We start from the raw sequence: 22722 nt of genomic DNA on the forward strand, positions 1-22722 counted from the left end.
AATAAATATACTTAAAGGCTGGTCCAACAGGACAATGCACTTGAGCTGCTCCATGTTCAAGTCACCATAAGTAAAATCCAATACCACTTTCTTTCAAGCTATAGGTCCCCCTCTATGATCCAGGAAAACCATATCATGTATTTAAACTTATTAGAATCACTAACCATCCAACCCAATACCATATTTATGGGTGACTTTAATTACTCCACTATTAACTAGGAATCCTATATGACAGGAAATGTACATGTACAGAGATTCCTGGATTTTGCAAACACAAACTCCCTGGACCAGATAGTCAGTACGCAAACCAGGGGTGCAACCATAGTGGATCTGGTCCTTACTAATATGGGAGACTGCTGCACACCCCCTATTGTAATGCCTTCCCCTGTAAGGACACATCACACAATGGTCTCCTTTGAAGTAAAAATAAAACCTGGATCCTCAGCTAAACATGGAATATCCAGGAACTATTCTAAGGCTAACCTTATGCTATTAAGTGGGAACCTTGCAAAATTTCCATCCCCCATAAACCCTAAGAACACTTCTGCCTGTGCAGAACTGTTGACAGAAACACTATACAAGCATGTTAATAGCTGCATAGAGGCAGCTATACCTACCAGAAAGAAGTGCAGAATGAACTAAAAAAAAGCCACCCTGGTTGAATCACAAAGTCAATTGGATTTATAACAGGAGGAAGAAAGTCATGGCAAAATTTAAGAGGTGCAGCACCCAGCAGGATAAAAGCACTCTCAAACTAAACAAAACAACTCAGAGGACAGAAAGTATACCAAAGCCAAATTTGAGGCAATTTTGCCTCCTACGCCAATAACTACCACCACCACCAAGCATTCTTTAGCTATGTCTGCAACCTCAAAGGCAATACACAATTGTGTGCAGAGCTCATTGTAAATGGAACCACCTATACTGAGCCAGAAGATATAGCAAACCTCTGGGCTGATAAATTCAGCTCCAACTTTACTCATCTCTCCACTTCAACCTTCCCTCAGGAAAATTAACAAATATAACTCCCCCTGCTAACACTAGGGAACAGGTCCTTTACATATTCTCTCTAACACCAAGAACACTGCATCAATGGGCGCAGACAATATCCCTGGATGCCTTCTAAATAGCACGAAACATGACCATCATGGCCTCTGGAATTACTATATTAACTATAGCCTCCAAACAGGCTTTGTGCATCATGAATGGAGAAAGGCAACAGTCATCCCTCTGCACAATGGTGGGCCATCTACAGACCATGGAAACTACAGATCCCTTAGTCTCACTAGTCTTATACGTAAAGTCATAGAAAGAATTATCATGGAGATGATCAGTAGAGATATAGTAAACCTCCAGACACTGGACCCAACCCAGTTTGTTTTAGTCAAGGGCAGATCATGCCTACTCAATCTGTTGGACTTCTTTGACAAGGTCACCAAAACAACAGATGAGAGAAAAATCATTCAGACTGCCTACCTTGACCTGGCCAAAGTATTTGATAATATCCCACTTGAGCACTGTTGACAAACTCAATAGGTTAGTTACAAACCCAGATGTCAGTTGGTGGATAGCCAACTGGCTCACAGACAGGACCCAGGAAGTTATAAGTGGGGCGTCTACCTCTACAAAGAGGCCAGTGACAACTGGAGTCCCACTGGGAAAATTTCCCTGGACCGCTCCTTTTTGGCATTTACTTCTCAGAGGTCACGGCCAATGTCAGTGGTCTCTCGCTGACTACATTTGCAGATGATTGCAAATTAGGAGCTGTCATTGAATCTCACACTGACAAAATGTTCTCCAGAAGGGGCTGACACAGATAAACAGCTGATGTCTGAGCCATGGGCTAAAACTAAATGCCAAGAAATGCATAATTAGTACCTTCTGGGAAGTTGTCCATCTCTGGTAACTATCAAATTGACAACACACCCCTTAGAGTTGACCCAGCAGTCAGGGACTTAGGGACACAGGTAGATCGTAATCTAGTCTTTGATCACCACATGTCTACAGTGATGAGGAAATCATTCTATGTTGCACAACTTATAAACAAAGGTATGGCATCCAAGTCTAAGGAAGTCATTGTTCCACTGTATTTGGTATTCATCAGACCATTCATTGACTACAATGCCCCCTTTGATATATACCTAACCAGGCATATTCAACTGGAATGTCCACAGAGGTTGCTCAATAAAAGAATAAAAGGGCATAAGTAATATGTCCTGTGCTGACCGACTCAAGCCCCTACCCTTGTATTCTGTGTCCTACAAGCTTTTGGGGGGAGATCTATGCCTGGCATACAGGGCACTGTCAGACACCACTCTGATGGACCTCCTGCATATCCACCAAACAAACAGTACCAGAATTACCCATTCTAAAGAATTAAACCTTGCCTATGATATAAATAAGACCTGCTGGAGAGATAGGTATGTATCATAGAGACTACCCTGTCTATGGAACAGGCTTCCCATCCATGTGAAGGAAAGTTCCTGCCTAACTCAAAATAAAGTGCAACTTGGACAATTGGATGGGAAACTGGAAATGCATCCCTGGTTTGGCACTTCTGTCTTTCCTGGACACAGGTAGCCTGTAAATGGTTCATCTGTCAGGCCTATGCTCGCACTTATCAAGTGTATCAGAACTGGTCAGAAATTTAAGATGCATGACTAGGCTTAAAAAGGCCCTTGAGGTCATTAACCTAGTAAAGATCTATGAACCCATAAATGGAAATGGTAATCAGGGAACTAATCGAGCAGGACATAGTGAACCTTCAAACACTAACCCATATCTGTTTGGATTCATCAAGGTCAGGTCATGCCTACTCAGCCTGGTGCATTTTTTTTAAATGGTCATCAAACCAATAGATGAAGGGGATGAAGTATACCTGAACTTGGCCATAGCTTTTGACATGATTGCTCATGAAGATATAGTAGAAAGCTACATATGCTGGAAAAGAACACTTAATTCAATAGATGGATTGCCAAACCATCTCACAGATAAAAAGCAGGAAATCAAAATCGAGTACGTTACCTCTACAAAGATACCAGTCACCAATGGAGTGACCAGGGTTTTGTGCTGGAGCATCTACTTTTTGGCATCTACTTTCTTGAATTAAAAGCAACTACCAAAGGGCTCTGGCTGACTAAGCTTACAGATGACTGCAAGATAGGAGCAGTCAATGAATCCCCAAGTGACTTAGCATCCTGCATAAACGTTTGTCCCAGCTAAGTAACTGATGCCAAAATCATGGACTAAAACTAAATTCCAAAGTATTATTGTATCCTTTGGGAAGCCATCCATCCTAGGGAACTACCACACTGACAACATGACCCTAAGAGTTGACCCAGTTGTTCAGGAATTGGGATCTTATGTGGGCAGTGCCATACCTTTTGAACAAAATGTGTCCACAGTTGTAATTTCTTACTTCCTTCTATATTGCATATTTTATAAACAATAGGGTTGTGTCTAGATCTATGAATGAGTTTGTTCTTCGTTACTCAGAAGTCATTATGCCAGTTATTGAATCTAATGTCTCCTTTGCCATGAATATTTCCAGACACATGCAACAAGTACAGCAACCGTAGAGATACTTTGTTAAAAGGATACAAGACCTAACCTACATGTCCTAAATGGAACTACTCAAAGCCCTTCCACTACACTCGGTGTCCTACAGACTGGTAAAAGGTTACCCGTGTCTGGTATGCATGCCATCCAACAACCCAGTACTGATGGATTAACTGCACATAAGTACAGTGGCATCAGAAATACTCTGCCTGGGGTTCTAAGTCTCTTCTGCAACATCAACAGAATTGTTTGGTGGGATAGGTAAATCTTGGTTAGGATACTGTTGCTCTGTAACAGACTTTCCATCCATGCAAAACAAATGTCATCCCTTTCCATAGTCAAGCAGAATCTGGATCTATGGATGGGAAACAGATAAATTATCCTAGGACTGCCCTCTGTATTACTACTGGACAGAGACAGATCTTAATGCTTTAGCGCAAGTGTGGGTCCTCTGAAGTGATCTATAGTACAATCCCAGTTATTCTCATTACGGGTGATCTATAAAATTATTGACCATGGAATGATTAAGACCAGTCTCTAAAAAATGTGATAGGTTAATTGAAATGCAAAAAGGGAAACTGGCCAGGCTTAGAAAAAGCCTATAAGGGCATCTAGGCTAGTACTTGCCTACGAACCTTTAAAAATATCCAAAATGTATTAATACCCTCATTTATTTATTTATACCTCGAATACATTTTAAAAATACATGAACCAGTGAAAATGTCTTTGTCATTGGTTTGGGAAGAGGCAGAAGGATAATGGTATTTGTATTTCAGAAGTCATATCAAATGTAAAGGGTTAATATCTGACTAAGTCTGTAGATGACTGTAGACCTGGTACCATCATAAGCTCCCAACAGGATGCCAAAATTCGCCAAGAAGGCATTTCCAAAACAAATAGCTAGTATCAAAACCATGGACTACAACAAAATGCTAGGAAATGTACATTGATTATATCGTGCAGCAAGCATGACTTTTCTTGTAATTATCAGATTGACAACGCACACCTAAAAGTTGATGATATAGTGTGGGACATGAGAACCTACATTGACAACCAAATATCAGGTGTGCGTGTGTGTGTGTGTGTGTGTGTGTGTGTGTGTGTGTGTGTGTACCAGCCAACCGTGACGTGCAGGTATTAATACTATGTTGATGTCCCGTCACAGGTGGCGATAGGGTTCACGGTCCTTCCTGCTTGATCATCACATATCCACTGTTAAGGAAGTCCTTTTTTCAATGCAGAGCTTATATCTAGGGGTATGGCATCACTGTTCAGGAATGTAATAATTCCAATGCACTCTGCTTTCATAATGCTGCTCATTGAATTTAATGTCCCATTTGGTAAACACCAGTCCAAATAATTGTCACAGCTGGGGCAACTACAACTCACTTTGTCACCCAAACAAATCAAGGGCATAAGTCAGCAAACACATGCAGACTCTCACACAAGCCTTGTTTCTCTTTTCAATACCATGGAGGCTAATATGAGGAAGTCTCTGCCATGCTTATGCAGCCTCAACAGACCTTATCCTGTCAGACCTATTACAGATTCACAAGTCCACTGATAACGTGAACACCTTCTGAAGGGATCACAATCTGTTTTGGAACATAAATAGACCATGTTGGAAGGACAGATATGTATCGCAAAAACTGTCTTCTACTCCACATAAAGCAGAAAAACTTCTCTTAGTCTATTCAAATGCTACTTTGTTAGATGGGAAACTGCAAATTCACCCCTGGTTTAGCACCCATATTCCTCAGGGCTAGGGGCAAAAAGTAAATGTCCCAGCATATCTCCTTTCTGTCGACCTTTGGGTTACTCATATGGAAATTGCTAAGAGGTAAAAACTACCACAGGAATGTAAGGATAGGCTTCTTAAAATCATCACAGAGCAGTAGCCTATGAACAGGCATGTACAGATCCTACAACATGCTACAGTAGAGCTATACAGACTGTTTAGTACCACTATGTCATAAGAAATGCCATAACAGGCACATACTGACCCTGCAACATACTATGTCAGCACTATGCAGACTGTGTACACATGTCCATATACAGCATATTTCAGTACCAGAGCATCCATAACACTGTACGTGACTGCTTGACTAAGTAGGTCTACTTTGTTAGCTTCCTACTGTTGAGTGAGTGCTGAAAATCAGTATTAACATCAAGGGTGCTTAACAGCGATGTTGCTTTTTCCAGTTGCTGAAAACATTCAGCCAACTATATCTCTACACAACACTCTTGTGTACCTCCCAGCAATCACAATCTTTTGTAGTGTGTGTGATGTTTTCTAATTGTTAGTTTCTGCTTCATGACACCCATGCAGACAGGCAATAGAGGTACGACTGCTGAATCCTACACAAATGCACTTTATAAGCACTTACATGAGTGCATGGATCGTGCTATCTCTAACAGAACCAAGATGCTATCCTCCAAAAAAAGAAAGCCGATCTGGTGGTCCCCTGCCATAAACAAACTCTACAACAGAAGAAAGAAACTGTTGCAAAAAAAAAAAAAAGAGTAAAATCCCATAATTGGAGGAACTCCCTGGTCAGCCTCAGTAAGAAGTTGAGATCCCTCATAAAATCCTCCAAAGCTAGTTACAAAAACAAAATCGCCACTGATTCTAAAGTCAACCACAACGCATTCTATAGCTATGTCAAGCTTCTCAATGGCAACACTCAGATCCGCTCTGACTTACAGCACAATGGCACTGAATATACAGAACCAACTGATGTTGCCAACGTCCTGGCAGGTAGGTTCAGTGCTAACTTTACCCCCCCTCCACCCCCTAAAAGGGTCCATCTCTATACTGGAAGAATGCAAAGTTCCTGTAATCACGGATGCAGAGGTAAAAACCACACTTTCCAAAGCCAAGAACACAGCATCCATGTGACCTGACAACATTCCAGGCTGTGTTCTGCACGAACTACAGAATGAACTGGCACCCCACCTAAGCACCATGTTCAATCATAGCCTCACTTCAGGCTTTGTGCTCACTGAATAGTGCACAGTGACCGTTATCCCACTCCACAAAGGTGGAGCCACCACAGACCTCGGGAAATACTGCCCCATTAGTCTAATGAGCCCGGTCTGCAAGGACATGGAACGTATCATCATGGAACTTACAAAGACCTACACAAAATGTTAAGATGAATATTTTATTACAGAAATGCTTCCCTGAAAGGGGAAAAAAACTTGCTTTGCTAACAGGCATCTCAAGGACGAGAAGTAACAATAGTAAAGTCCAAAAACAGCTGACAAAAAAGGTCACTGAACGTACTGCCATGAAGTTGAAAATTACATCACTCTTGCCCTGATTAACATGCTACACAATGCATACAGACTATAAATGCCAACATGCAAAGTACAGCTACTCAGTATTACACACTGCCTTGTAAGGGATCCATTCTCGGTCAATTTCTGATGCATAGAAGCAACCACTGCAATTAATTGTTGTGCACCACCAAACAAAACACACACACCAACTTCTTATAGTCATCTGAAAAGCAAAGGGTAAACAGCCAACTAGCTCATATCAGAAGCAAGAAAACACAAAACACTTAAGAAGGCAAAATAAAATGTTCAACATTTAAGTTTATAGCCTGGCATGTTATTACTGCAGGAGTATTTTGATGGCTGTTTAAGTTTATCAACTAAACTAAGAGCTACATACTGAAAAATGAAAAACTGCATAAAGACAAAGTGCCCACAAATTACCACATAGGTGGTAATCCATTAAGTACAGAAGTAGTAATTAGGAACCTGGGAACCCAAGTTGATAGCAATCTCTCATTTGACAACCACGTGGCCAAAGTGGTTAGAAAAACATTTTATATAGCCCACCTAATCATGAAGGGATTCGCATCTAGATCAGGGGAGGTCATCGTGCCTCTTTACTCATCCTTCATCAGGCCCATAATTGAGTACAATGCCCCTTTTGGGATGTACCTTACCAGACACCTGCAGCAACTGGAAAGACCCCAAAAGTACCTCACCAAGAGGATCAAGGGGCTCAAACAGATGCCGTATGCTGCCCGGTTAAAGAAACTCCAGCTCTTCTCAGTGGCATACCGCCTGCTCAGAGGCGATCTGTGCCTGACGTATAAAGCCATGTCCAACCCGGAATTAATGGACATGCTGCACCTCAGAAAATCCAAATCCCATCGAGCTACGCACTCGAGGGACTTAAACCTCAGCACTGAAATAAATAGGACATGCTGGAGGGACATATTCATAACCCAGAGGCTCCCTTCACTCTGGAATAAAATCCCAGTCCAGGTTAGGCAGAGTCCCTCATTGACTCTCTTCAAGAGGAATCTTGAAGAGTGGATGGGAGATCATAGGTTTAACCCGGGTATCACTTCTGTGTCACTGTTAGACAGAGGCACAGTATACTAACCTCAAAAAAGGGCATAGCAAAATTAATTTAAAATGGGAGGCGAAAGCCATACACACTCTGGCTAGGCTTATAAATGCCTTAGGGCAGATAGCCTAGTATGAACCTATGAACCTATAAGACTATCTTCCAAAGCAGTAAGCTACAACAAGTGTACAAATCACTTGCAAACCACACCTATCCTGAATAAAAAAAAAAAAACTGATATGGGAAGACAGCTCTCACCAGGGTCTTAGTACTTATTAATCTGGCACATTCTTGCACCAACACCATACACTTCAGTAAAAGCGAAGTAAATTACTACCTTTAATGAACGGAAACTGCCTCCCCATAAACAAATACTATTACCAAGTTACATTACACACCCAGATGTAGAACAGCTGTAACAATGAACAGAAGCCTACATTAATCAAGTACTAGAAGAAAACATTTAAATGATAAAAGGATGAAAGTGTCATTTGGAGTACCATCTCACTGGTGAGAATGTCCTCTTCTCAAAATGAAAATACACATTACATTCTTATACAGCTACCTTAAAAAATTATACTTCAATGGAATGTACTATATTTTAGTTGTTCTGTAGCTGTCCAGAGTACAGCACGGAGCCCAAAAAACTATTTGCAGACTTGGATCAGATGAAACACAAAGCTTTACAGAGATTAAAGTTTATATCACATAGAATTACTCCTTACTAACCGTTCAAAAAACAGTTGCAAGAAACCCAAATATAGCAGCACTGACAAATGAAGCTGCTATACCCAATGATTACAGTGTCTTACCTACAGTGAGACAGTAAAAAAACAAAATCAGGACAAATCTGATTAAATTTACAGCCATACTTTGATATTTAAATAAATAAAAAAATTTAGCCATATTTTGGTATGCCACCAACACATGTAATTCTATATGAACTACAAAAGGAGGCAGTTCTAGGCACACTACAGGTGTAAACACATAGTGGCCCTTTAAAGAGTATAAATATGTCTGTAAGGATGGGAGGTTGGCAAAGTGGTTAAGGTGTCCCTTTATAGGTACAGGGTTTGATTCTCACATGGGATAATTGGCTGGGTTTAGAATGGCCCACAAAGAGAATTTCCTGGTACTAATTTATAAAAATATGATCCTTTGAACAACTTTACACATAGTAAATAAATAAAAAAATTACTATCATCTGACCTGATTAAAATTACAGCCATACTTTGATAGTTGAATAAATAATTTTTTTAGCCATATTTTGGTATGCCACCAACACATGTAATTCCATATGAATTACAAAAGGAGGCAATTCTGGGCACACTACAGGTGCTTAAAAGAGCACTTTTGGCTACCATCAAGACTGCAACAGTACTAATTTCACAAAGTCTAATCGTACTTGGACCTAGGAATGGGGTCCAATCCCATCATGGTATTAGAAACCCAAAAGACTTGAAGAATAAAGCTAGAAAACATATACTGTGAAACAGTACTTCTTTTACATGTTCTAGTTCAACTGCAAGGTTCTGTTAATAAAACAGAAACAGTAGCAGCTGCCTGTTAAGAGTTTAAACCATCAGGGCCATGCACTGGAGCTTATTCAAATCCAGCTTGGAATAAGAATAATAGGTCTCCTGTACTTGCCAAATACTAAAGTGGAACATGTAGCAAAACCACAAGTTTAACAGAGACAGCAACAGGTGAAGCCAATATTTATTCTAAATTACATGGAAAATGTGCATCCAGTACAAAGTAGCGATTACAAAAAACCAGCATACAGTCTCTCGCATAGAAAATCATGATGACCTGGTCAACAGCACTACAGTGATATTCTACTTGATCATCACCAGCCACGCAATTAAGACTTCTGGTACAATACATCTAATTGAAGCAGTACATTTTAACTCATGGTAAAACAGCCATTTCTTAAGATTAAATTGCTTAGTGAAGTCCATACACCTCACATATGCATGCCGAAAATCCCAGATTTTCTGAGATGCAACAGGCTTCAAAATGGACACAAATAACGCTTAAGCAGTTATAGTAAAGGACATTTTAAACTTCAGTCACGTCACCCTCAACTGTGATTAGTACACAGTATAAAGTTGGGTTAAAATGACAGGCAAGCTAACTGCAAATAAAAATGTCACGATCCCGCAACTCTGTTCTATTTCTCAGACGTTAGCTTCCCATAACTGTACAACAGGATTTAAGGGTTTTCCCTCTATGCGACCTAATCAAAAAATGTGAAAAAAGCTTTCAACCTGATAGACGAAAACAAGATAAAAAGAAGGAACGTGTGCGATATGTCCAAGAAACATCCCATACTTTGATCTGCAAGCTATTGCAATGAGTAAGGGACTATGATCGCTACTTACGTTCCTCTGCCTTCACTACAACCCTATACAAGTGAGTGCATCGGTATTTTGCACAATAGGACAGTTAACAAGGCAGACATACTTATAAAAAAGAGAAAAAGCCTTTGTCTTTGTAGCACAACAGTAGCTCCTCACGAAAACAGGATAGTGCTCCCTCAAAAAAATAGACGCGTCCTGCAACAAAGCTGAATGGAACAGTTCCCAAAGATGCATAGCATTGCCTTTTTATTGGCTGTAGAAGCGCAACCTGCTGCATAGGTAATTGATGGGGTATTATCTGGCTGAAAGGACTGAAGGAAGGTGGTTTGTGGGCAATCCTTGGGTAGAAACAGGGAAAAGTGGAAAATAATGAAGGGCGTTAACGAGCCGTTCCTGCGCCCATACACTAGGTACAGCTCTGCGAGAGTATTATGTTCTTTAAAATGGCTCACAGTACCGGAATTGTAGAATTGGGTGGTAACAGAAACATTGGAAATAACAATGTACTGTAGGATTGGTCAATTTTAACATTGTTATATTCAAAAGACAGGGAAGAAAAAGATTTCAGAAAGGAGGAAATAAGCACAGAAACACGTAGTGGTCCTTTAAGTAACATTTCATACCATTCAGTTACTGCTTAAAACACAAACAGTGCAAAGCCACAGAACAGACTTTCAAAGTGCTTTTTACTACTACTTTTTAGAATGGCTAAACTGCAGTGTTTTATGAAGCCTGAATTATACTACTTTGACTCATCTCCCAACCCCCTTCACACCTAACTTCCCTAGCTGTCAAGGTGCTAAGGGTAATCTGAACTGTTACCATATGTGACTGACAGCCCACAGCAGGAGACTTGACTCATGTACTGTTTTCTTGTTCTAGCCTTTACTTTCGGTATGGGTAGGGAAAGGACCAGGCAACTGTGACATCACAGTATAGGTGGGTTTTTAGGAAGGTTGTGGAAATGTCAGTTTGGGGAAGGAATTGGCCAGAAAACTATCTGTATTCAGAGGTGTTTATGACATCAATGAAATGGAGACTGCAGCAAGCTTTACCAGGGCGGGACAAAAGCTTTTTGAAAGTGAAACCACCAAAGTACAGTAAGGTACTGTTCTAGTGGAGAAAAGCAGTTGATTTAAAATATTTTAAATGCTGTATTGTTGTTTATTCATAGCCGGGACAGTAGATAGGGAGAAAAAGGACAGAGAAGTTGAGCATTTAATAATAGAAATACCATTGTTGTCCTTTCAGTCATTCATCTGCAGAGTGTTGTTCTCATGGCTAGGAATGTGGGACTTTGTCTTTCTGAATATCAAAGAATTGGGAATGTCTTTATTATGTGGTGAAACTCCAGACATGCTGCTGCTCTTGTTACTTGAAAAAAGAAAGAGTAGTTGGATGTAATTGCTATAATGAGTTATCTTTAAGACACTAGAAACCAGATGTGAATTTGTATTGACAATTTTCCCTTGGTTGCTATGACAAGTAAAAGAACTAACCTGACTACTTGTTTTCCCTGCAACAGGTTGATGATGTCAGTGCCATGAAAATTGAAGGGAGGAGGACTGGTGAAAAGACATTTTATATTAACTGTGAGAAGTTGTTAGAGAGAGATTTTAATGATATTATATTTCTGTGGAACTATGTATGAGTACTAGTTATTAATTTATCTAAGGTCAGTAATTCTGTAGTATGCTAGCCAGGGAACTTGGATATCTGGATGTTAGGTTTTTCTGATTGCATCCTTTCTATTTTTGTTGTCCGTTATTTAATTTCCGTATATGCACTTTCTTTATTATTCAAGTAAAATTAATTTATTTGCCTTTAAAATGTGATAGTTTCATAGGTACGTACTAGGCTAGCTGCCCTTGTGGACCATTTTAAGCCTAGTCAATTTCCCTTTTTGTTCTTGAAATAACCAAACCCATTTGGGTATAGATTGTATATATTACTCCTAATGAGAGTTACCAGGATCATACCATGGTTAATTTGAGGGGGACCCAAGAATGGTGTAAAGCGTTTAGGAACTACGTTTTTTCATTAACAGTACAGGGGCAGTCCTAAGGTTTTCTGCTTCCCATACATAGATCTAACTTGTACTTGAACATGAACAGGGATGAACTTTGTTTTATTTGAATGGTCAGTTCCACAGCAGCTGTATCATCTGTGAGATGTGCATCTCCCTCCAAACTACTTTGTTGATGTGGCAGAAGAGGTTTAGATACCTAGATTGAGTATTTCTTATGCCATTTGAGTTGCTGATGTGCAGTAAATCCATCAATAATGAGTCAGAGGTTAGCTTGTGACCTGTGTCTGGCGTACCTCTTAGCAGTCTGTAGGATACCAAATATAGTGAAAGGGCTTTGAGTTGGTCCATGTAGGATATGGTATTTAGCCCATTTATCCTTCTAGTAAGGTATCACTGTGTGTGTTGCAGTTGTTGCATATGTCTGGATGGATACATGTCAAAGGGGACATTATATTCAATGATTGGCTTAATGTGGGCTGAGTAAAGGGGGACGGTGACATTCCTAGAGCTAGACATAATCCCTTTGTTTATAAGCTATGCAATATAGGAGGATTTTCTTCCAACAGTAGACACATGTTGGTCAGAGTTTAGGTCACTGTCCACATAAGTTCCCAAATCCTGAAAAATTGAGTCGACTCTTAGGGACATATTGTCAATGTGATAGTTCCCTGGGGTAGAAAACATACCAAAGGATGCAATAATGCATTTTTTGGCATTTAGTTCGTGATTTTGGCATCAGTTATTTATTCGAGACAAACCTTCCTGCAGGATGACTAAGCCATTCGGAAAATTCAGTGACTGCTCAAAGCTTGCAGTCTTCCACAAACTTAGTAAACCAGAGCCCATTAGTTTTGCTTTTACTTCGGAAAAGTAGATACCAAACAGGAGATATCCCAGCACAGAACCCTGGGGGACTCCATTAGTGACTAGTTTTTTAGTTTCTTTGTGGAGGTAACTTCTCCCGTTTTGATTATTTGCTTCCTGTATGTGAGCCAGTTGACAATCCAGCAGGTGACATAGGAGTTTATTCCCAGTTTATTTAGCTTTTCTTATATGCCTGAGTTGGTAGTTGTGTCAAACACTTTGGCCAGTTCGAGGTATGCATTGTGTACCATTTACCTTCATCTATTGCTTTGGTGATCTTTTCAAAAATTCCAGTACTTGTCAGTTTTGTAATCATCAGGGTTATTATTTCTATCTTTATTAAGAGCCTCACGGATATTTTTTTAAAATATGAAGCATTTCCTCTATGTCTGAAGGAAATTTATTAGTGTGAGGATTTTGGATATTATTGATTCGTGCCTTTTTGCTTAATATCTTACTTCTAATAGCTAATCTATATAGATTTTTTACGTCATTACATAACTGTGCAGTTTTATTTTTTTCCTAAAACTATCTTCACTTTGTGTTAAAACTGTTTGATATTTTGTCATTCATTTTTAATGACTTCAGTGTTATCTAATTTGTTAAAACCTTGTTTGTGTTTTTCATTTTGTTTTTCTAACAATGCTTTATCCCACTCTCTCATTTTATTAATAGCTCATTTTCCTATTCTGTCTTTAATATGCATTTTTAAGGAGTCCCATAATATGACTTTACTAACCTGACCATTATCATTCAAAGATAAAAACATTTTCAATTTGTTCCTTAAGGCAAGTATTAAATTCTTTTAATTTTGTGATATATACTGGAGCTTATAAATCTGAAATTTCCTTTTATCCGTTAATATGTTAATACTTAGTGCATTATGATCAGATAAAGGACAAGGAATAGTTTTAAAATAATTCACTTTATTAAGTAAATCTGCAGAGGCTTAAATCCTATCAATTCTAGTTTGCTTCCCATGCACATAATAATGAGTAAAGAACAATGACCTATATTCTGCTTTTACTGTTAAATCAATTAAATTATTATTACTAATCCATCTGTTTATAGCTTTAGCTAGTGTATAGAGTTTGCAATCATATTTAATTGTATACAAATGTATCCATTCCTTTCGGATCATTAATGGATTCCATGACCTTAAGCATTGCAGTAGATTTTCTCCAAAGTATAGCTGTTCCTCTACTCTTTTTGTTAATAGAAGCAGATGATAACATTTTGTAACTTAAGTTATTTAAATATTGTATATCTTTATCTGTCAAATGAGTCTTGCAAGAATATAGCTCCTCTATTTAATTTTAGATGTCTCTCCATTATTTAATCCATTTATATTAATTGATAATATATTAAAACTAGACTGTGTATTTAAAAAGATTTCATTTAAAGGATATGAAACATTTATCCACCTTATTAATTTAATTGTATTCAAGACTCTAATGCATTCCTCTAACACTATCTTAACATTCCACATTTTTTGAATTCTTCCTTTCTACAGACTAAACTACTAAAACTCATAAATAACAAAATAAATTTTTGCAACTGTAACTGTATATATTACTAATAAAACACAACCTGCCATGGATACCAAAGTTCCCAGTTCACCTATCGAATAGACAAACTACTGACTATCTATCTACCAATATCTAAAGTATTATCAAAAAACTAGCAAAAAGCTACCATGACTTGCAAATAATTAATATAATATTATGTATAAGTTAAAAATAATGAGAGACTATTAATTTAATTATATATTTTGCCATTTAAAACTATGCCCCCATTACTGCATACAAGTTTAATAATCCTTTTCTGTTAATCAAAAGTATTAAATAATCCAACAAATAGTATACTGTATACCTATTTATATAATAGTAGTATAAATTATCCATAAAATATTTCTAAATTATTCACTCGTTCAACATTATTATACCTAAATCTCTAACAAAATAAGTAGAACAGAGTGGGGTTTTAGAGAGAAATATATCTGTAAGCTTGCAGATGATGGGTAATCTTAACATACTAAACTGTTATATAAAAGGAAAATCAATGCACATATATACTTATCATGCTACTAAATAACATACATATTTTATAGATCTAAAAAAGCTCTGAATTAATTTTAAAAGTGCAAGTATCTATATCTTAAAATTGTGTAACACTGAATATAATAAGTATCAAAATATTTAAAAATTCATTAGCTTATCAAACTTATTCATAAAAATAAGTGCATTACTGGAGTGAAAGAGAATTTTTGCTATTTCCGTAGTCAAAAACTTTGCAATCTATATTGTATTCGAAAGTTACAATATCCTCTAGTTCATCTCCCAGTCTCAATTCCTGTTTTCAAACATTGGGAAATCTACTTTACTTTCTCTCGAAATGGACGTATTGATTCAACAATGTAGCATTCAATTTCAGCTTTGATTTATGAAATTAGGTATTTCAGGAAATCTTAGTGAATCCAGTGACATACAATATGCAAAAAGCTTCAAAGTTCACATGGCCAAGCTTCAGATTTCAGCTTTCAGGATATTTTCGATTATTATATGATTTTCTATGTAAATTGTATGAGATCTTGTACACTTTCATATCTGCTATATGCAGGTATATGTAGTACATATTTTTATTTTAAGCAGTTTATTTAACTATGTTTTTACTGTCTTATTGCCCACTAATATTCTACCTTATTCTGTATAACTTGTATTTCTAAAATCACCCGGCAAAGAGCTATTTAATCAACACTCTATTCGAGATCACAATTTGTGTATATATTTCATAACTTACTGATACTTCTCTCTTATTAATTTTAGAGTAGATATTTCTTTCCTTGTACTTTTGAATATTATAATATGTTTATTCTTATTAATTCTAGTATTACAAGCAATATTGATATATACACACATACATATATATATATATATATATATATATATATATATATATATATGTATAAAGTCATGCTTGTTTAATTTCAGTGTGCGTTTTTAGTCATTGTGAACTGCTATTCTGAACTAAGCTTCACATCCTGATATTAGAATTTGATTACAGGATATGAAAATGACAACTCAGCGCACAGCAGCTGTTAATTTCCTCTAAGTTTCTCATTCTTCTTAATTCTTTTAAACTGTTCTAATCAGTAACAAACATCTGACTTTACTTCTCTACATTAATATGTACAGTTAGTGTTAGTAACACTACAGCATAAGCTATTAATATTCAGAAAAATGTTAGCAAATTATACATCAGCAACAGCTCAGTATAAAACACTATTATAGCTTTTTGTTTAGCCAACAGCAAAATGTAAGCAAATTATACATTAGCAACAGCTTAGCATAAAACATTATTATAACTTTTTGTTTAGCCAGTTCTTCTTACTAAATATTAAAAAAATGGTATTTTGAGAAGATTTCTCACATATATACTTGGGAAAAAAGAAAGAATTTTCCTGTTTTCACAAACATCAGTGATAAACTTTGACCTAGATTTTCTTCAAAACAGCTCAAGGAGCAGACAGGTAGCAAGGCAAGCAGACTCAAGCAGTTCACATAACTGGAGCATTCTTATGTTCTCAAGCTTTTAAAGTGTTAATTGCTTTGTAAACTACATGTGAAAGGAATGTGTTGTACAGGAGCAAAGAAAACAAAATCATCAGCACTTTAACACTTATAATTAGCAAATTAGTTAGATCTGATATTCAGTTAACCCAGCAATGCACATACTAAATAAAATTAAACAAATAAAATAAAAATCTTAACATATATAGTCTTAAAGTTACTATCTCTATTGCTTATATTTTAACGATATTCTCTTACAGGAAATATTTAACATTTAGAAATACATGCATAAGTTTAGTTAGATGAAATATATCAAGTCTTTCACTGTAAGTCTAGTAAAACAGTAAAATTAACCATATATATTCCTATGGTGAAAAATGTTTTAGCTTAAAATGTAAATGCATACTTACATATGCTTTTAGTACAAATCTTTTACTTGCAGGGTAAAGCTATTGTTTCAGAAAACAAAAGTCCTGTAATCAGAGAATAAACTTCACTTGTTTTTAAGCTTTTTAATTTTATAAGCAGTTTTCCAGGAATTCATCTCACTCTATCTCTTGGGGGATATAGTGTTCCAATCCATTTTTTCAGTATTGTTAAGGATTGCATTTTTGTTAACAAAGGTAGATGCCTCCTCCAGTCTGTCAAATATTTTTGTTCCTTCAGAAATAGATAATTTGATTTTTGCTGGAAACACCAACATAGCTTTAATATTGTTGCTTTTAAGATCCTTAATTTGTGATAAGCAGAATTTTCTTTTACTGATTTCTTTACTGAAATAATCATTGTCAAATATGACTACATGTTGACCTATTTTAATGGTTAAGACTGGACCATGCTTTTTTTGAATATTTGATATTTTTTTCTAAGCTAGACATAAACTTAACTGTAACTGAATGTGGTGGTGATTTTTCCTTTTTTGAAGGTGCTGTCATAGATCTGTGTGCCCCTTCAATTCCAAAAGATAACATTTCAGGTAAATTTAGTGTTTTATGTCGCCAGGTTTTTAAGTTTATTACATTGTCTCCCTCATACTTTTCAGGTATACTATAAGTTCTAATGCTTTTTTGTCTCAGTCTGTTTCAAAGTCATCAACTTTCTCTGTGAGCCATTTATTTCGTTTTAAAAGAAATTCAGTGAGACTCACCTTTATTTATTCTCCCTTCATAATCATTTAAAACTTCTTCCATATTGCTGATTTGTGCACTTTGTTTTATACGAATTTCTAAGTGTTCCATCTTCTTTCTGGTATCTTCTTTGAAACTTTCTGTTTTGGTATTCAGTTTGTCCATTTTAGTTAGTACATCCTGCATACTAGATATTAGTGACTGGATGTCTTTTTTACACAATAATCCCTAGTACCATTTATTCTGTTGAAGTCTCTTCTCTTAACCAAGCAGTTAAAATTCTGACAGGAGAAATACAGCTTTTTGAAGAACTTGAAGCTGTAAATCTTTTCTCTGAATATTAGTAAATAAAATTAGCTTACATGTCTCTCCAATTTTTAATTTTTGATTATATTTTCTGTCAGAGAAAAGTTTTCAATCACAGAGATTTCACCAGTTGCTGCTGTCAGTCATCTTGGCCATGCCCCCTTGACTGCAACCGTTCTAAAACTTCATTTCTTGAGGAGTATGCCTCCAGAAAACTTTGTTCTTAAATGTGTGTGTGTGTGGGGGGGGGTTGAAACCAGGGGTAATGCCAGGATTAAAGAAGAGCAGATGTAAAGCCATTTCTAATGCAGAACTAAACAGGACACTTGAAAATATAATTATTTTTTTCTTCCCTCAATTTAAAAAAAAGGCTTCGGCTTCCACTCCAAGGACATCTCTGAGCTGACTGGTTCAGAGTGCCTCAGATCCAGAAATCTGGCAAAGCTATAATAAAATAAGCAAATTTGCTACCAACTCAAAAAACTCCTCCCACCACTGCCACTCTCTCCATACTCTTCAGTGGCTCAAAATTCCCAGTTACTTGATTTTGCTTAGTCACTAATGCCCACAAGCTCATCCTCAAACCAAATAGCTGCCCCTCTCTTTCTGCCGCACTAAGCCCCTGCATCCCTAACCACTCACTCAGATCAGAAAAATTTCCAAAGCTGTCATGACCCCCAGGCCACCACTTACTTCCTACTCCATTTCTAAACTATGGAACTCTCTCCCTCCCACTCTTCACAATACCCAAGACCACACTAAATTCAAATCTCTCTAGTTCTCCTATCTTACTACTAAATGGATATGCACACCCCACTCCCCAACTTAAATTCCACCTCTAGCCATCAACTTCTCCACTCCCTTTGCTACTGCTACTTCTATAATCACCCCACTATACCTTAATGTGACTGTTGCCTATGGCACCCAATCCTCTCTGTTACTCAGACTGTTACCTTAACTTACTAAAAAAAAAAAGTATATGTGAATTAATATTTGTATCATGTGTCTCTATCAGAAATGTCATGTTATTGTATTGTATGCTGTATTTCTCTATGAATTTATTGTATGTTACCTCATTATTATATTGTATACTGCATATTCTCAACAATTGATGTATATTCTATATCTCTAACTCTTCACTGGAGCTTTTCTCCCTGGGCCTCCACTGAAAATGGGCTCTTCGTGGCCCAGTGGACTTCCGCAGTTATCAAACTGAAGTAAATAAAACAAAGTATTGCTGAATGATCTGGAGGTTGGGGATCAATTCTGAGGTTATCAGAGCCTTATCTTCCTCTCAGAGTTTTGGTGCTAGACCATTTGGCTTCAGTGTCAGCTTGGATTCCAAGACCAGCCTGGTTTGGATACTTCTTCTCCTGCTGGGATGGTGTTGGGTTCCCCGTCAACTTCTGCATTTGAGACCGTTGAGAGAGCTCTCTCCATTTCTGTTGAGTGGACTTCCCTCAGTTTTTCAGCTTTGCCCATCACCCAGCAAAAGACCTTTGGTACTGATCATACTCCTCCTATCCCATCCGGGACAGCTGGTTCTCATGAGCTTCAAGACAGTCCACATTCAGGATTCTCCTCTTTCTTCTGCGTCCTGTCAGGAGCATTTCACCACAGACATCTGTTGGAAACATGTGCAAGAGGAGGCATGTTTGACTCCTCACAGGAGTCAGTAACTGAAAATGTAAATTTCAGTGAAGGAGAAAGGTCCCCCAGATCACCACGTGAGGATGTTTCATTCAGGGGGGAGATCCTTGAAATTTTGAAACAGAAAGACGGTTGGTCATCCAAAGACCCCTCCCAAGAGGAATCAGTGTTTTTTGAGGCCTTCAGATCCAGCTCATCTACTTCTTGGTTGGTCCATCCCACAGATGAGATTGTGGATTTAATCTCTCAGCAGACATGGAAGGAGCCGGATGTGGCAGAACTGATTCCGCTTAAACCTGCTAAATTTATTGTTGCATCAAAGGATTTCCAGCACTGGGGCAAGGGCATGGGGGTGGATGCCATGGTAGTAGCATCATCTACTAAAAAGGGAATGAAAAGCTGAGTAGAGCTCATCTGCCCATCTCCCCAACAGGAAGTTGAGGGTATTTTCAGGTTTGGGAAGTGAGGTTATGCCTCAGCTACTTGCACTTTGAGGACGCTGAATTGTTTGGCACATATGACAAGATTTCAGAGAGATTTGACCAAGGTGCTGTCCAGTTTTCTCTTAATGTCCATGTCTGCAGAAGACAAGAAAACTGTGGACACAGTTGACCATCCTACAGTCCTTGTCAAACACCTCAATACATCTGATTTCCAGTGCAACTGATGGCAGTTTGAGTGCCACAGATGCAGGTATTTTCATAGGAGACCTGCTTGGATAAGCTTGTTTAATTTTGCGGTGCTTTTCAAGATGCCCTTTGTAAATGCCCCTTTTGATGGTTTGATTCTTTTCAGACCAAAAGTCAAGGACATGTTCTCTAGAAGTGAACAAGACCGGAAACCCCTTTCTGCCATAAGGATATGGTTTTCTAATCCCCCAAAAGCTTTTCTCTAGAAGCCAGCAAACCAAAAGAGAGGTAAAAAACTGTGGTCCCTGAAGTCTCAGAGGTTCTCTCTGAACACTTCTTGAGATAGACCCCCCTCCCTCCGGGGGCAAAGAAGGAATTCTAATGGTGCATGTTATCCATGTGGCAGCAGAGGCCTGCAAGATCAGCGCTTCAGGAATTGCTCCTCTGAGAGGCCTTATCAGTGCTCCTGCAAATTTGCCTGGTTGTCCTGCTCTGGAGGCAGCTCACCTAGGACTGGAAGGGTTCAGAGTAGTCCCCTATGTGGACGACTGGCTCATTATCACTCCTACCAGGTCTCTTCTAGTTTGGGCCAGGAATTATCTGAATAATCTGTTTTTCCTGGTACAGACATTGGAATTCATAGGTGTCCACCTATACACCACTACCCAGGTTACAAGACTGCTAGGGAACAGATTGTCCACCCTGCTTAACCAGGCACTAAAGGTTCTCTCCTGTCAAAAGCCACCAGTCAGATTGGTTCTCCAACCACTGGGATTGAAGTCTACAATGGCCGAAGTCAGATCTAAGGTCAGATCCGAAAACCCTTCCATTGAGGAAGAACGGAAGCAAATGACAATGATCTGCCATCGTGGTAAGTACATAACTTGCCTTTTTATCACAGTAGAAATTATTTTCACTACACCTGTTATGGGTGGTCCTTGTATACATCTGTAGTTTATTTTACTTAAGTGAAAAAAACAAAAGGTACCCAAATGTTAATTATTCCTTATTCATGTTTTAGATTTACCTCCTTCTCTGACTCCTGCCCCTCCAAAGAAATCCAAGTCTAAGTCAGCTCACGTCAAGTTTGAAGATGAAGATCCAGAGGACAGACTGGACCATCATGACAGGCATATCACTGCAGTGCTTTCCAAAATTATTGTAGGTTTGACTTTATAAAGAAAAAATAAACTATTTTTATTATCTGAGTACAGTAGATAGATAATGTTAAACATACAATTTAATCATTCCTTTTTTAATTTATGTAGTACTTGGTTTACAATATTATTTTTTTAATGGAAGAATTGATTATAGAATTGAAATGTAAGAATCTGACATTTTAACTTAAGAAATCTGTTAGAAAATGTTGTATTCTGTGCGGCATACAGGAGTATACACAACACACAAGGAAACAGAAGAACCTTTGGCCATTCCTCCCATTCTGGACGACGCATTTAGTAGCATTTCCTTGCTGCCGCATTTGCAGTGCCTTGCCCCTAGAAAGCCAGACCATTTCTGTAGGGTCCTTGACTCCCACCAACACCTTTATAAGAATTCTGTGGCTGATCCTACACTGATGGCCTTGGATTCCAGCAGGGACTCTAATATGCCTGCATCCAGGAACTCAATTCGCAATGACAGGGAGAGCAGAATACTTGACAGTACTGGACAGAAGACTTTTTATACTGACTGTTAAGATCCTCAACTGAAAGTGTCACAGGATCCTTAGCCAGCTAATAGAAAAAGTAGAAGTGATAGAAGATAAGAGCCCAAAGAGACTTAAAGAGGGCAATTACTGACTGTATGCAACTTCATTTTCCACATTGACATGCACGCCATGGAATGTGAGTATGCTGCACTGGATGAGTCATGCATAGCAGCTGCTACGGAGTCTTTGTTGCCAGGGTGAGGGCTTGGCAATAACAAAACTCTTTGATATTTCCCCAAGACAAGGTTTCTGTTTGAACCACTTGAAGATAAGGTGTTCAAGAAGGTGGAGGAAAAGGAGAAAAACATGCAGTCTGTCAAGGATCTTTTTCATTCCTGTACCCCTTCCCCTGTGGGTTGATGTATTAGTAACTACCCTGGTAAAAACTATCCGTTCCCTTTACCCTAAGGAGGAAATGACAAGGGCATCTACAGAAAAAAAAAGACAGCAAGCTAACCAGAGGTTGAAGCGTAGGGCCCTCATGATCATGATCAGAGTGAGCAGCTTTGACTTAACAAATCTAGTCCCCCTCCCCACACCACATCCTACC

General features: G+C 38.1%; 1 protein-coding gene across 3 annotated transcripts in view; it reads left to right on the plus strand.

The window, feature by feature from the left end:
* RPAP1 (RNA polymerase II associated protein 1) overlaps positions 1–22722 on the plus strand; it is a 2926740-nt gene that overhangs the window by 346757 nt on the left and 2557261 nt on the right. For 2 of the 3 annotated variants that reach the window (XM_044073828.1, XM_044073829.1), the window contains exon 3: positions 21486–21625. The exons of the other annotated variant lie outside the window; for it this stretch is intronic. In XM_044073828.1, coding sequence (XP_043929763.1) covers positions 21486–21625 — 140 coding nt within the window. The remainder of the gene's footprint in view (positions 1–21485; positions 21626–22722) is intronic. 3 annotated transcript variants of the gene reach the window in all.

Source organism: Protopterus annectens, chromosome 6.part0 (assembly GCF_019279795.1).
Source record: "Protopterus annectens isolate FY-2018-M chromosome 6.part0, PAN1.0, whole genome shotgun sequence".
Taxonomy (NCBI): domain Eukaryota; kingdom Metazoa; phylum Chordata; order Ceratodontiformes; family Protopteridae; genus Protopterus; species Protopterus annectens.